This window comes from Phascolarctos cinereus, unplaced genomic scaffold (assembly GCF_003287225.1).
Source record: "Phascolarctos cinereus isolate Bilbo 61053 unplaced genomic scaffold, phaCin_HiC Scaffold_8;HRSCAF=390, whole genome shotgun sequence".
In the NCBI taxonomy this organism is placed as follows: Eukaryota; Metazoa; Chordata; class Mammalia; order Diprotodontia; family Phascolarctidae; genus Phascolarctos; species Phascolarctos cinereus.
In genome coordinates, this window is record NW_027556291.1 from 41,536,935 (window position 1) to 41,549,544 (window position 12,610).

Below are 12,610 nucleotides of genomic sequence, written 5' to 3' on the forward strand. Positions count from 1 at the left end.
CTTTCTACCTCCACACACCATCTCTCTGATGTAACCCTTTCTATCCACGCTCAGCCACCACCTTAGCTCAGGCCCATCACCTCTCCCCTAGATTACTGCAAACAGCCTTCACGCTGGTCTCCCTGCCTCATCTTTCCCTTCTCTGACCTATCTTCCATATGCTGCCAAAGTCAATTCAACACGGATCTGAACATGTCACACTCATACTCAACCAACTCCAGTGGTTCCATGTTGTCTCCATGATCAAATTTATAAACTTTCTATCATTCCAGTCTCAGTGGACATTATCTTCCCTCTTCCACTCTGTAATACAGCCCGAGTGGCTTCCTCTTTGCTGCTCATACAACACACCCCAACCTCTGACTCCTGTCTCAATGTCTTTACATTGACCAGTTCCCATGCCTCTCTTCTTCCATCCAACTTCAAGAGCCTCTTCCTTGAAGATGCAACTCAGTCAGTCTGCTACATGAAGCCTTCTCTGATCCTCCAAAAACTGTTAGTGCCTTCCCTCCCAAACTACCTGGTCTTCAACCACTTTGGCTAGATTTGTATTTATTCACTGTGCATTTTTGTTCCAAATATTTCAGTTCTTGTCATCTCCCCTATTAGAATGTAAGCCCCTTAGAAGTAGGATTGTTTTCTTCTCCATACTGGTACCCCTGGTGCCTGGCAAATAGGAAGTATTTTGAAATGGTGGGTGATCACTTGTCGGGATACTTCACCTTGCTTGGGAGTGATAACCCGAGGCCGGAGAGTTGTTTTCTATTCATCTCCATCAGGCTAACGCGAGCTTCAGTTGAGGTTGTAGGTTGTGGGTGGAGCTTTAAGTTAGCATCAGAAATGGGGTAGCCAGCAGCGAGAGTTTTCAGTTTGATTCCACCCTCAAAGGGAGGCTTCTTGCCCACCAATGCATTCCTTCTCTCCGACTCAAGTTTGCTCTAAAAGAAAAGCATATAGCATGTGGAAACAGACTTACTTTATCTCTGTTTAGTTAACAATTCCTAAAGAATACTTTAGGAGGCCCCCAATTTCCTTTCCCCTTCCACATCATTATTATTATCTTAAATGGCTGAAACAACAGACAATCATGTGTTTCTTCTAAGGCAACCATTCCTTTCCATGCTGTCAACGACACCTAAAACCACTGAGTAGGAGTGGTGCTGCCCAGTGGGGTGCAGAAAGACAAACGTCTTCACTAACAAATGGTTTAACTTCCAATCTGGGGTCTCATAGTCAAAGACTTCAGAGAACTTTGAGGTCATCTTAGCCAGCCAACAGAGCAGGAAACCAAAGCCCAGGGGAGCTGAATGACTGCCCATGGTCACACTAGCAATAGTGACCTTGTAGGGAGCAGAGGTGGGATGCCCACCCTGCTCCCCTGACTCCAGGTCCAGCAATTTCTCCAAAGCATTCACACTGGGAAAACACTACAATTTAATCATAAGAAGAAAAAAAAATCACAAGAGAAAAAATTTGGTTCACACAAACTTTTTAGAATGTCGTTTGATTGTTTTTTAGTCAGGCGTATCCAGCTCTCTGTGACCCTATTTGGGGTTTTCTTGGCAGAGATGCTGGAGTGGTTTGTCATTTCCTTCTCCGGCTCCTTTTACAGATGAGGAAACTGAGGCAAACAAGGTTAAGTGACTTGCCCAGGGCCCCACAGCTAGTGGCTGAGGCCAGATTTGAACTCAGGCTCTAAACCAAAAGGCTAAGCTTCTTCAGCTAGTATTTACTATTTAGATCAAATGGAATACACTTAAGATTCACCTATCAATTCCTTTTAAAAAATAAACTGGATCTGTGACTTCCTTAGCATAGGATGAGGGAAGAACATTCTCTGTCAATGCAAATCAGCACCTTTTCTCCAATATCTACAGCCTTGGAGAGTTATCTGAGGCTCTGAGGAGTTAAGTGACTTGCTCACAGTGACGTGACCAGTGAGTGTTAAAGGGGGAAAGTTGGAGATTTCCATTTTTCAAACCAACTTTTGCTTGAAAACAAAAGGTTTGAGAGAAACACTCACTAATCCTCTTTTGCTAGACACACTCTATGTCTTCTAGAAATCTAAGCTAGGTGCCACCAGAGTACACAGAGCACTGGGCCTGGAGTCAGAAAAACTTGAGTTCAAATCCAGTCTCATATCTTTAGCGGCTGTGTGATCCTGGGCAAGTCACTTAATTTCTGTCTGATTCAGTTTCCTCACCTGTAGAATGGAGAAAATAACAGCACCTACCTCAAACAGCACCAAACTCAAAGGGTTGTGGTGAGGATCAAGCGAGATCGTATTTATAAAATGCTTAGCGTAGTACTCAGCACACGGTAGGCATTTAGTAAATGCTTATTCCCTTCCCTTTTCCTGTCATGTTCAGTAGATCACCAAGGAATTCTGAAGACTTTGCAGCTTGGCGAGTGCATTTTGGGTAATGGTAGTCAATAGCCCCTATTGGAATTAAGTATGTCCCCAGGGTGCCTTCTTGACTCTCTGGACTTTCCCTACTATACCAAAGAAACATCTCCACCCTGGAAGGTCACTATGCTCCTGAACTTCTCACAGCCGAAACACCCTCTGCCCCTTCTGCTTCTTCTTCTGATTGTCTGGTTCCTCCCTGAATCTACATTTTCAGGAGATTCACTGAGTCTGGGCCTCAATTTCCTGACATAAAATTTCCTATAAAATGGGAATGTGAAGCAATGAGGTGGAATGGAGAGAGGGTCACCTTTGGAGTTAGGAAGACGCAGCCTCTGAGACAGACCAGATGTGTGACAGCGTCCCAGGAGGCAACACACTAAGCTAGCAAGTGACAGATGGGGGGAGGGAGTTTCTACACCACAGCCAGAGGTCTGGAATCAACCAAAATTAAACCAAACAAGGGATGCTCTAAGCCAGAGCTTAGAAACTAGATCTAAGGTGAGGGAAAAAAAGTGGCCCACCAGACTGGTTCTGCCAAGCGTCCAACCCTCTCAGAACACTGGTGGCTAGTACAAACTGGCAGTGGAAGGGAGGAATAGATGTTAGCACATGTTACTAACAAATTCCTAATTGCACTGTAAGGGGCAGTGATAATTTCATTGTCAATAATCTAGAAAATACAGATATATACATATTTATAAAATCATATTGAAATTAGTGAATAAGAAAATGCACTTCCAAGGGCAAAGCCTTTTTTTGGTTTACATTTACAATTTTAAAAAATTAAAATTAAAGGTACAAATACTACCTGCTGGGTGAGTTTCTTAAGGTAAGAGATGATGCTGTAACTAAGTCCAGAGTCTAAATTTTCTGTTAGCACATTGGGAGCTCCCATCATCCTTAGTGCTTTCTTTAATGGCTATAAAGAAACAAAATACACCATGGTGTGAACAGAGAGAAACTTAAAATACTTCAAAATTCAGTTCAAGGACATGGTTTAACTACTCAGAAGTAAAAATAAATACTTATGCACAGAGCTACACATGAGACATTATGGAGTAATGCAAATTAGAGAGGACAGAAGCAGAGGAAAGTACAGGAAAGTAGAAACACCAGAACAGAGGGGAGAACAACTTTAAACTGGCTCTCTGTCTCCAAGCCCTGGTCCCTAAAGTTATTCCAGAAAAAGTCAAAGGTCATGATGCTTGTTTTCTTTTCACATACAAACCAGTGAATGGATAGAGGGGCCTAATTTTCAGGTTTCTCCAGTCAATCCTGGAAATGAGTTAGATGATGAAATTCATTTAGCCTGTCTATCCCCACTTACCATATTAGAATTGAACAAATTCTCATAACCAGTTCCCTACTTTGAGGCCTCAGTTTGTAAAAAGGAGAATGGGATAGACTAGGCAGCTTCTTGGCAATCCTCGCCCTCCCTGGTCAAGCACCTAACATGGTACCTTACACACAATTAAGAATGAATGTGTGTTTGTTTCAAGACAGCAGGTAAAACCCCAATGATACATGCACAGTATGTGAATACGAATAAGTTTATTCTTATAATCCAAAGGAGATGGTCCTAGTCCCAGAATGTGAGTTTTACAAACTAAACTGAGGACAGCCATCTTAAAATCTTCATGGCACCAGAAGACAAATTAAGAGGCACAAAAGGCAAAAATCTCATTTAGTCCAACAGTAGAAAAGCTGTATTTTGTTCCTTTATGCCATTACAAATTATTGCATACCCCTCCAGTTGCTATGGTGGGTAACATGGAGAGGAATCACACTGCCTGTCAACAGCTCATATGTCACTGCTCTCTGGGACTAGTCACCATCTCTTTGAATTCATATATACACACATACACACACACACACATATATGTATATATATGCATATATATATATATATATATATTACATACTGGTAGGAAGTATGCAGGCATGGATTTTATGTACTCATCAAACTCCTGCTGCCACTTTGGGCTTGGATTAAGCTTGTGAACCTTGAACAATTCATCTATTATGGGAAACAAAATGAGAAAAGATTGCATTATCCTAACTGTGAGTTTCAACATCTATTCAAATGAGCAAATCCGTATTGTCGTCATGTTCAGAGCTGTGACTGGGAATTCTTGTATCTGGGCAAATTGAGTTGGGGGAAGGGTGAGCCTGGAGAGAGGGGTACCATGGCAACAGGAGGCTGGGAGTGATGGTGACGCTGGTGGAGGACTGAGAGGAAAAGGGATGGATGGTGGGTCAGCGAGGCTCTGCTCTAATTGGTTTTGATTAGGACTGAAATTCAGAGTGATGCCTTTACATAATACGGCATTTCTCTCATTAATGCTCCAATTTTAAAGGTCAAAGAATAAAAAATTACATTCTCTGATAGCGTGTGAAAAAGAAAATGCTCACAGACTAAATGAATCTATGAATTCATCTCAATCAATTTGTGCCATTACAAAAATCATGACCCACCCCTCCTCCTTTCTTTAACTTAAATTTTATAATTATAATATATATTTCACACCAAATTAATACTGGCCTAAGGAACTATGTCAAGGATCTATTGAAGTTCTGAGGAGGAAGGGCCCTTCTAAGCTCATCTAGTGCCACTGTTTCATTTTACAGAAAAGAAAACTGAGGCCCCAGAACTTGCCCTAGGCCACACAGCTAATAAGGGGCATGGTGGGACCTGAAGCCCGGTTCTCTGGCTCCAAATCCACTCTATTTCAGCCACCTTCCTATATCCCACCTGAGAACTCAGACCTGGACAAATTAAGCCATGCTTCCCTTGGAATAATACCGAGCAATTAAATCCAAATGAGGGTTGGGTCTCAAAAGACAAATAAATGACAACAATAAACAAACCAGAACCCCATACACGCACCCCCAATTCATTCCGTAGTTAGGCCAGTGTCTCCCAACAGATTTATAATGGATAAATCAGTAGTTGTGCCAATCTTCTGCATCTTTATCCTGCTCAGTTTAATTGGTTTGAAAGATTCGATATTTTTACCCAAATGTCCTAACTTGTTTTTGCTGATTTGAGAGGTGAAAGGCACCTCTGAGGTCACTGAGTCTAAAGCCCTCTTTTTAAAGAGGAGGAAACAGTCTCTGCCCACACAGTACCTCTCACATCCATATCTATCTCCTTCCCTCTTCACTCCCATGGCAACCACTCAAGCACAGGGCCTCATTCCCATTAGCCTGACAATTGCAAGAGCTTCCTGACAGAACGCCTAGCCTCTAATCTCTTCTCTCACAAATCCATCCTATACGCCACTATCAAAGTAATGGCAATGCACAGGTCTAATCATGTAACCCTCCCCCCTTTATTTCAAAATGGCTAATGGCTCCCCACTGCCTACCCCAATTAAGTTCACCTGCCTAATATTTAATGCCCTTCCTCATTTTGAATCGTCTGGGCTGAAAGGGACCCTTTAGTCCAAATCAGGCTCGATTATTATCGACAACTAATTAATCCACGGTATTGATACAAAGAGCAATTAATTCACAGGATTGAGACAAAGAATGTTACCTAAACTATAATTTATCAACTGCCTTTAGCACAACTGAAATTGCTATTAGAAAATCAGCAGTTGTTATCCTTAAAGTTACATCATTCTATTTTTCTATGACCAGGTAGGTTTGCCCTGAATGTCAACAAAAGGAAGGGGTCTTTCAAGCTTTTTGGGAATCCATCAGTCACAGATTTTGAAAAATTTTTGATAAAAATTCATGAAGCCCGGGGGCACAAGTGTACATACAAGAAGGGTAAGGGGCAACCCCTCCCCCAGCAGAATGTGAATTGTTGGCACCCAGTTCTCAGAAACAGGCTGTTACTTGTCGACTGGATTACCAAAGGAAATGGCTAAGCAACAGATATTTATTAAGTGCCTACTATGTGCCAGGCACCCTATTAAGCACTGGGGACACAAAGAAAGGCAAAACCTTGGTCCCTGCCCTCGAGGAGGAGACAGTGGAGGAGAGAGCATGTAAATAATGATGCATATACCAGATTCAGGGCACTAGTGGTTGGGCAGGAGGGTGAGGATAGGTACAGCCTCCTGCAGAAGGTGGGATTTGAGCTGAATCTTAAAGAAGGTCAGGGAATCTAGGAGGCTGAGGCCAGGGGGTCAAGCATTCCAAACATGGGGGATGGGATGTCACCTGTGGGAGACAGCAAGGTGGCCACTGCAGCTGGACTGGGGATGGGAGTCAAGAAAGAAAGGTCAGAAAGGGCTAGACTATGAAAGGCATCCTATGCCCAAGAGGCTGTTGTACGTGATCCTAGAAGTAATAGGGAGCCACTTGATGTTACTGAGTAAGGGGGAACATGGTCAGATTGACACTTGTAGAAAATCCTTAGCACCCAATAAAATCACACAGATGTCCTAGTGAGAAGGCACAGTCTCCAAATTTTTTCCTTTAGAGTTCTGCCTTGCTATAGTTATTTTCCCCCAAGGAAAATTCCTAGCCTGAAGGTTTTGCTTTTCCATTATGAAGCCAAAGAAAACGCTTAGGGTTTGCCTTTTCGCCAACTGATGAGACAGCACAATGCAGTGGTCAAAAGAATCCCTCAGCTAAAACTCTCATGCTAGTTAGTCAACAAGGAACAAGGTAGACTGATCTTCCATCAGAGAAGATGGGGACGTATGTCAGAGGCAGTGTTGGGGGGAGCTGCTTCTTTTAAACATCTGGCCACAAGAAACAGGCCCTAAGCCTGGAGCCCCCACAGCAATACCTGTTCTGGCCTTAGGAAGCCACACAAGACAGACAGGCACAGAGCAAGGACCTGAATCCTACCTTATCCAAACTTGTGTCCTACAGCAGAAGAGGCTGCCTTGGGAGGTAGTGGGGTCCTCCTTTTCCCTGCCACCCCCCCACTGAAGGTCTTCAGATATGAGCTGGAATAGATGGCTGCTGAGACCCCATCTAACTCGGAGAAGCAATGAGTCATTAACAGAGTTATGAGACCCCTCTGACCTAGACTGGTAGGGTTAGATCAGTATTCCATCATTCCAACCTCAGTGAATTGAGTACTTCAAACATAGACAATGGGGGACTTTTCTTTTTCTTCCATTTGCAAGGCAGTTCAAAAAACCACATTTTACTTACCTAAAAGTGGCAGCAAGACAGGGTAGTTGTAAGGCAGGACAAAGAGATTGACACATGTTAAGGTACTGCTTGCCTTTAGGTACCCAAAGGGGTGCTCCAGTTCGCTGTGCTTCCCACTGTTAGCCACAAATACCTAATGGGAAGACAAAGGAAGGAACTGTCACGAGTGAGAAAGGCCTTCCTGGTTGGGGAGTGCCCAGGGCCCAGCAAAAGCATACATTCCGGAGATAACATAGGAAACCAAAGCCGAGCATCATGCTGAAAAATCCTAAGACCAGCCCTCAGCTGTCAACAAAGTGCTGTCCCCAGTACCACCCGTATGAAGGAGGGAGTCACAGCATGATCACCCCTATTTTACGGCTGAAGAAACTGGGCTTCCCAAGAGGTGAGATGACTTTGCCCAAGGTCTCCCAGGGTTGGAGCCCAGGCTCTCGGACTCCGAACTCAGTACCCTTTGTACCACACCACACTGTCTCCTCCTACACCCAATTAAAGCCTCTTATGTTATTTCGGGCAGGGCATGTATATTTGCCATTAAAGCACTCTATACTCCCTCTCCTCGTCCTCACAAAAAGAACACGATTCCCAGGTTGAAAGATCCTGGGGAGAAGGGAGCAATAAGAAGGCGTTTGTTTAGATCAAACAGGAATTCTATTTCTCTTTCAGGCTGAGAAAATCAGCAAGTGTGGGCAATGGGAAAACTAATGGGTTTGGAATCAGGAACTGGGCTCGGAGCTCAGCTACGTGACCGTGGCCCTGGGCAAGTCCCTTTATCTCTCTGGGTCTCAGTTTCCTCAATCAACCAACCAATCAATCAACAAGCATTTATTAAGCTCCTACTATGCGCTGTACAAGGCCCTGGGGATATCAAGACCAAAAAGGAACCAGTCCCTTCTGAAAGGCACTTACATTCTCCTCTATAAAATTAAGGAGTGGACCAGGTGACCTCTGAGGTCTCTTCCAGCTCGAAACTCCTGATCTTAACATCACCACTCTATCACCATCCCATGATCCAGAATTCCTGACTTTCCTAATAAGGAGGTCCTCATATTACCCCCACAAACACACCAGCTGCCAAGTACTTCTCGGACGCCCCTCCCCACCCCGAGCACATCTGCTCATGGTCATAGGACCACAGATCTGCTGCTGGAAGGGACTGGAGAGGTCACCAAGTCCATTCTCCTCATTTTACAGAGGGAAAGAGTAACTCTACCTCCACAAGATTTCACACATCCTCACCCATCTCCCTTCCCTTCCCTTCATTCCCATGGCCACCAGCCTAGTCTAGGGCTTCCCACTATCCTGGAATAGCCATGGCCTCCTGACTGGTCTCCCAACCTCTAGTCCCCATCCTCACCAATCCATCCTACGCATCACTAGCAAAGTAATCCACCTACTCCATAAGGCTGATCATGTTATTTCCCTCCCCTTTACTCTACAAACCTGGCTCTCAATGGCTCCCCCCTGCCCACTCAATTTAGTCTAGACTCCTTCGCTTGATACTCAAAGCCCTTCGCAACTGCACAGAATCAAAGTTGGAAGGGAATACCCAGTCTAAACTGTGGCTGGACCAAAATCCCCCCACAGCATCCCTGCCAAGTGGGCATCCAGCTTTTGCTTGAAGACTTCCAGGAAAGGGAAAGTCTTTGAGCAAAGACTAGAAGCACAAGCCTACTGCCTTCTGAAGCAGCCCATCCCACTTCTGCCCAACTCTAATCATTGGGAAGTTTTTCTTCTTGGTGAGCTTTCCCCCACTGGTCCTAGTTCTGCCCTGTGGGGCCAAGCGTCTGATCCTCCTCTTGCACATACCAGCCCTCCCCAACCCTTGCCTTCAAGTTAAGGATTCTCAGCTCCTTCAATCGATCTGGATATGATAAGAGTCCCCGGTCTCCTCACCATTCTGGTTGCCCTCCTCTGGGCACTCTCCAGCTCGTCCCTCCTAAAATGTGGCGTCCTGAATTGAACACAACACTCCAGATGTGGTTTGACCAGGGCAGAGGGCAGCGCAACCATCACCTCCCACCTTCTGGACGCTACGGAATACCAAAATCTCCAAAGAATCAAAATTGCAGGTCACCCAAAGGGGGATGCAGAGACTTAGGATAGGCTTGAGTTGACTGAAGCATATTGCCAACAATCAATAGCATGGCTGGAAAAGGAGGTAGGCCGGTCATGTACTGAGGGTGAGGGCTAAGGGAGTGGACAATCGTTGTACTGGTGCCTTTGTAATATTAAAGGAAGGACCCAGCACCTTGTACAGGGTGGGCCCCCCAGGATATGTGGGAGGACACAGATGGGTTGGACAGGATGGACAGGCACAGAGGGGCTGTGATCCACACCACTGGAAGGGAGACCCATATCAATGAGACTGCAGGGTTAAGTATTTCAACTATACCCATTAGATTACAAGAAAAACTGAGGCATGCAACAACTTAAGTAGAAGACCCAAGCAGGGTTTAGTCTCATGATTGTCATGAAGAGGCAATTAGATGGCCCACACAAGGCTCAATCCAATGGGGAAACCACTTTTTTGGGTTATATCAGAATTGACTGCAGCATACCACAAATGGTTTATACTAATTCAGTTTCTCCAAATTTCTAACCCCTCATTCATCTCTTTTAGCCTTGCCAAATTTCCTTGCTTTTTACTCATTTTCCTATTTCCCTTTCTCTTCAGTACACATGGAATCAACTAGAAACAGCCTCTCCCCATACTCAAAACCAAAATAATGTATGATAGGAAAGATGGTTGTCACAAAAGGCTTTGCAAACCTCCAAGTGCTACCTAAGATGGGAGCTATCATCAGTATTATTATTATACAAAGGAACAAAATTTTTTAGGTTCATTTGCAGAGGACACATCAAAAAAAAAACAACACACAAAAAAGCTATATTTAAACCAAAAACATAATTTTGGGAAGGAGGGAAGGAGAGAGGGCTCAGGAGGACTGGACCTGTGATCCCATTTCCAGGGTATGGAATTTCCCTCCACTGAAGTATATCTGCAACTCAGCTCTAAGTTATAGTCTTAAAGAGAGTTGTGTAGGGCATAAAAGTAACACGCCCCCATGGTCAGAGACAGAAGGCATATGTCAAAGACTGGCCCTCTATCCTATATAATCTAACACAGTGCCTAGCACCTGCTAGGTGCATAATTAATTGCTTGTTGATTCATTCCATTAAGCTGCCTCTCAATGCTTCAGGACATTAATTCGGGGCACATGTTTTGCTTTTAAGTTAGCCTGACTCTGCCTGCCCCCTCTACATTTCTAACCCCTTTATCTGCTGTTTTCAAGCTCTTTTCCTTTGGCTAACAACTTTCAGTTTCCTGGGGGAATTTTTGACAGTTTCTCTAACTAGTCAAGGCAATTCTAAATCTTATGAAGGAGCTGTCCACTTGAAAATCTTTCCTTGGAAAAGAAGAGAGAGCCTCATCATCCCTGATCACTCAATAGTCTTACAGCATAGAAAGAGAAAGAGGGGATAATTGGCCAATTACAACTGGTGGTGAATTGATCTACTTATCACTAAGCTTTTTAAGCGAGGTGATGACATTACAGGGTAGATGTTACTCAATCATCTCCTTTCTTTTGCTAAGTACAACTGCTACCCATAACTCATAGATATGAGAGGCAGTATGCTATAGTGGCTACAGCACTGAACTTAGGAGTCAGGAAGACTTGGGTTTGAATCTTGCCTCGGACACTAGCTGTGTTACCCAGGGCAAGGCACTTAATCTCTCTGTGCCTCATTTTCCTCATCTGTAAAATGAGGATAATAAGGGCACCTACCCCATGGGGTTGCTATGGAAACCAAATGAGATAATGCATGCAAAATTCTTTGCAAACTTTAAAGCATTCTAGAAATGGGAGCTAGCTACCCCATGGGCAAAGATCCCACCATAGGCCCAGAAAGTTTCTATGCTGAGAGATCTCTGATGAGAAAATCCAGCTTCTCCAGCTGGTGTTCTTCTTCAACTAAGAACCATTCTACTGAACCAGGATTGCTGAGGTTGGAGACCATTAGCATAGAGCTGGAGGGGGCTCTGGAGATCACCTAGAGAGGTGAAGGGATTTGCCTGTGGTTACAAAGGGAGCAAGTGGCTGAGGCAGGATTCAAATCCAGATCCTCTGGATTGGCCTTTTCACTGAATCATTCTAGCTAAAGAAAGCTATAGGCACTTAAGGAGGAGTCAATGACAAGTCAGTAACAGTGAGGACTTGTGATTGTGTTCACAGAGCTTGCCTGAATCTTGGAGAGGTTGTGACTTGTCCAGGGTCACACAGCTAGTGAGTGAGCATCAGAGGGGAGGTCTATACCTAAATGTTCCCAGCTCGGAGGCCAGCACTTTGCCTCTGCTAGGACATGCTATCTATTACTGGGCACAGTAGTAGACCGATGATACACCCTGAGGCCTAAAACCATATGCTTGGCTACAGAAGCTCTTTGCTCAAATTTGTTCCACTCTAACCAAGGAAACTGAAGAGAATAGTGAACTAATCCTAGAGAGGCTCTCCACACACATTTATTACTAGGTGAAGGTTAAGTACCTGCCAACAAGTCAGAGGTGACTTGCGCGCCAAGATGTGCTGCGTTAAGTGCGAAGGTTCAAGTTCGTATTTGTCAAAAGGCAGTTTGTCTATGATCATGGGCTCACGGTCAACACAGATGAATCGAATGACAGGGTGAGCTGTCCGAGGAGGCTGAAAGGGAGAGGAACGTTAAACCCATCATCACCAAGCCAACTCCATCATGATCTTTGGTTAAACAACCCAACAACACTTTGTGTTTTTTTTTTTAGAGTGCTCCCACAGTGTTACAGGATCTCTAGGCATGAGCAATGTCTTCCACAGAGGTCACCCAGACTCTTCACCTCCATCACCAACTGGTACATTAAGGCAAATCAAACCAAAATGACAGCACTTCTAATTGGAACTAGGGTGAAGGCAGGAGCTACCCTGAACATGTGACTTGGTTCTAATTCAAGGGAGTGAACCTAAACAAAAGTTCACTTAAGAAGCCAGGCCAAGTTTGGTCTTATTCTTTAGCACCGGGAAGGTAGAGGTTGTCCAAGCAGTGTCT

At 44.3% G+C, this 12,610-nt stretch overlaps 1 protein-coding gene across 1 annotated transcript in view; it reads right to left on the reverse strand.

Moving 5' to 3' along the window:
• LOC110196568 (integrator complex subunit 6-like) overlaps window positions 1–12,610 on the reverse strand; it is a 65,175-nt gene that overhangs the window by 15,261 nt on the left and 37,304 nt on the right. The window contains exons 8-12 of the mRNA XM_020969882.1: window positions 12,079–12,231; window positions 7,529–7,661; window positions 4,333–4,427; window positions 3,219–3,329; window positions 723–938 (exon numbers count right to left, since the gene is read on the reverse strand). Coding sequence (XP_020825541.1) covers window positions 723–938; window positions 3,219–3,329; window positions 4,333–4,427; window positions 7,529–7,661; window positions 12,079–12,231 — 708 coding nt within the window. The remainder of the gene's footprint in view (window positions 1–722; window positions 939–3,218; window positions 3,330–4,332; window positions 4,428–7,528; window positions 7,662–12,078; window positions 12,232–12,610) is intronic.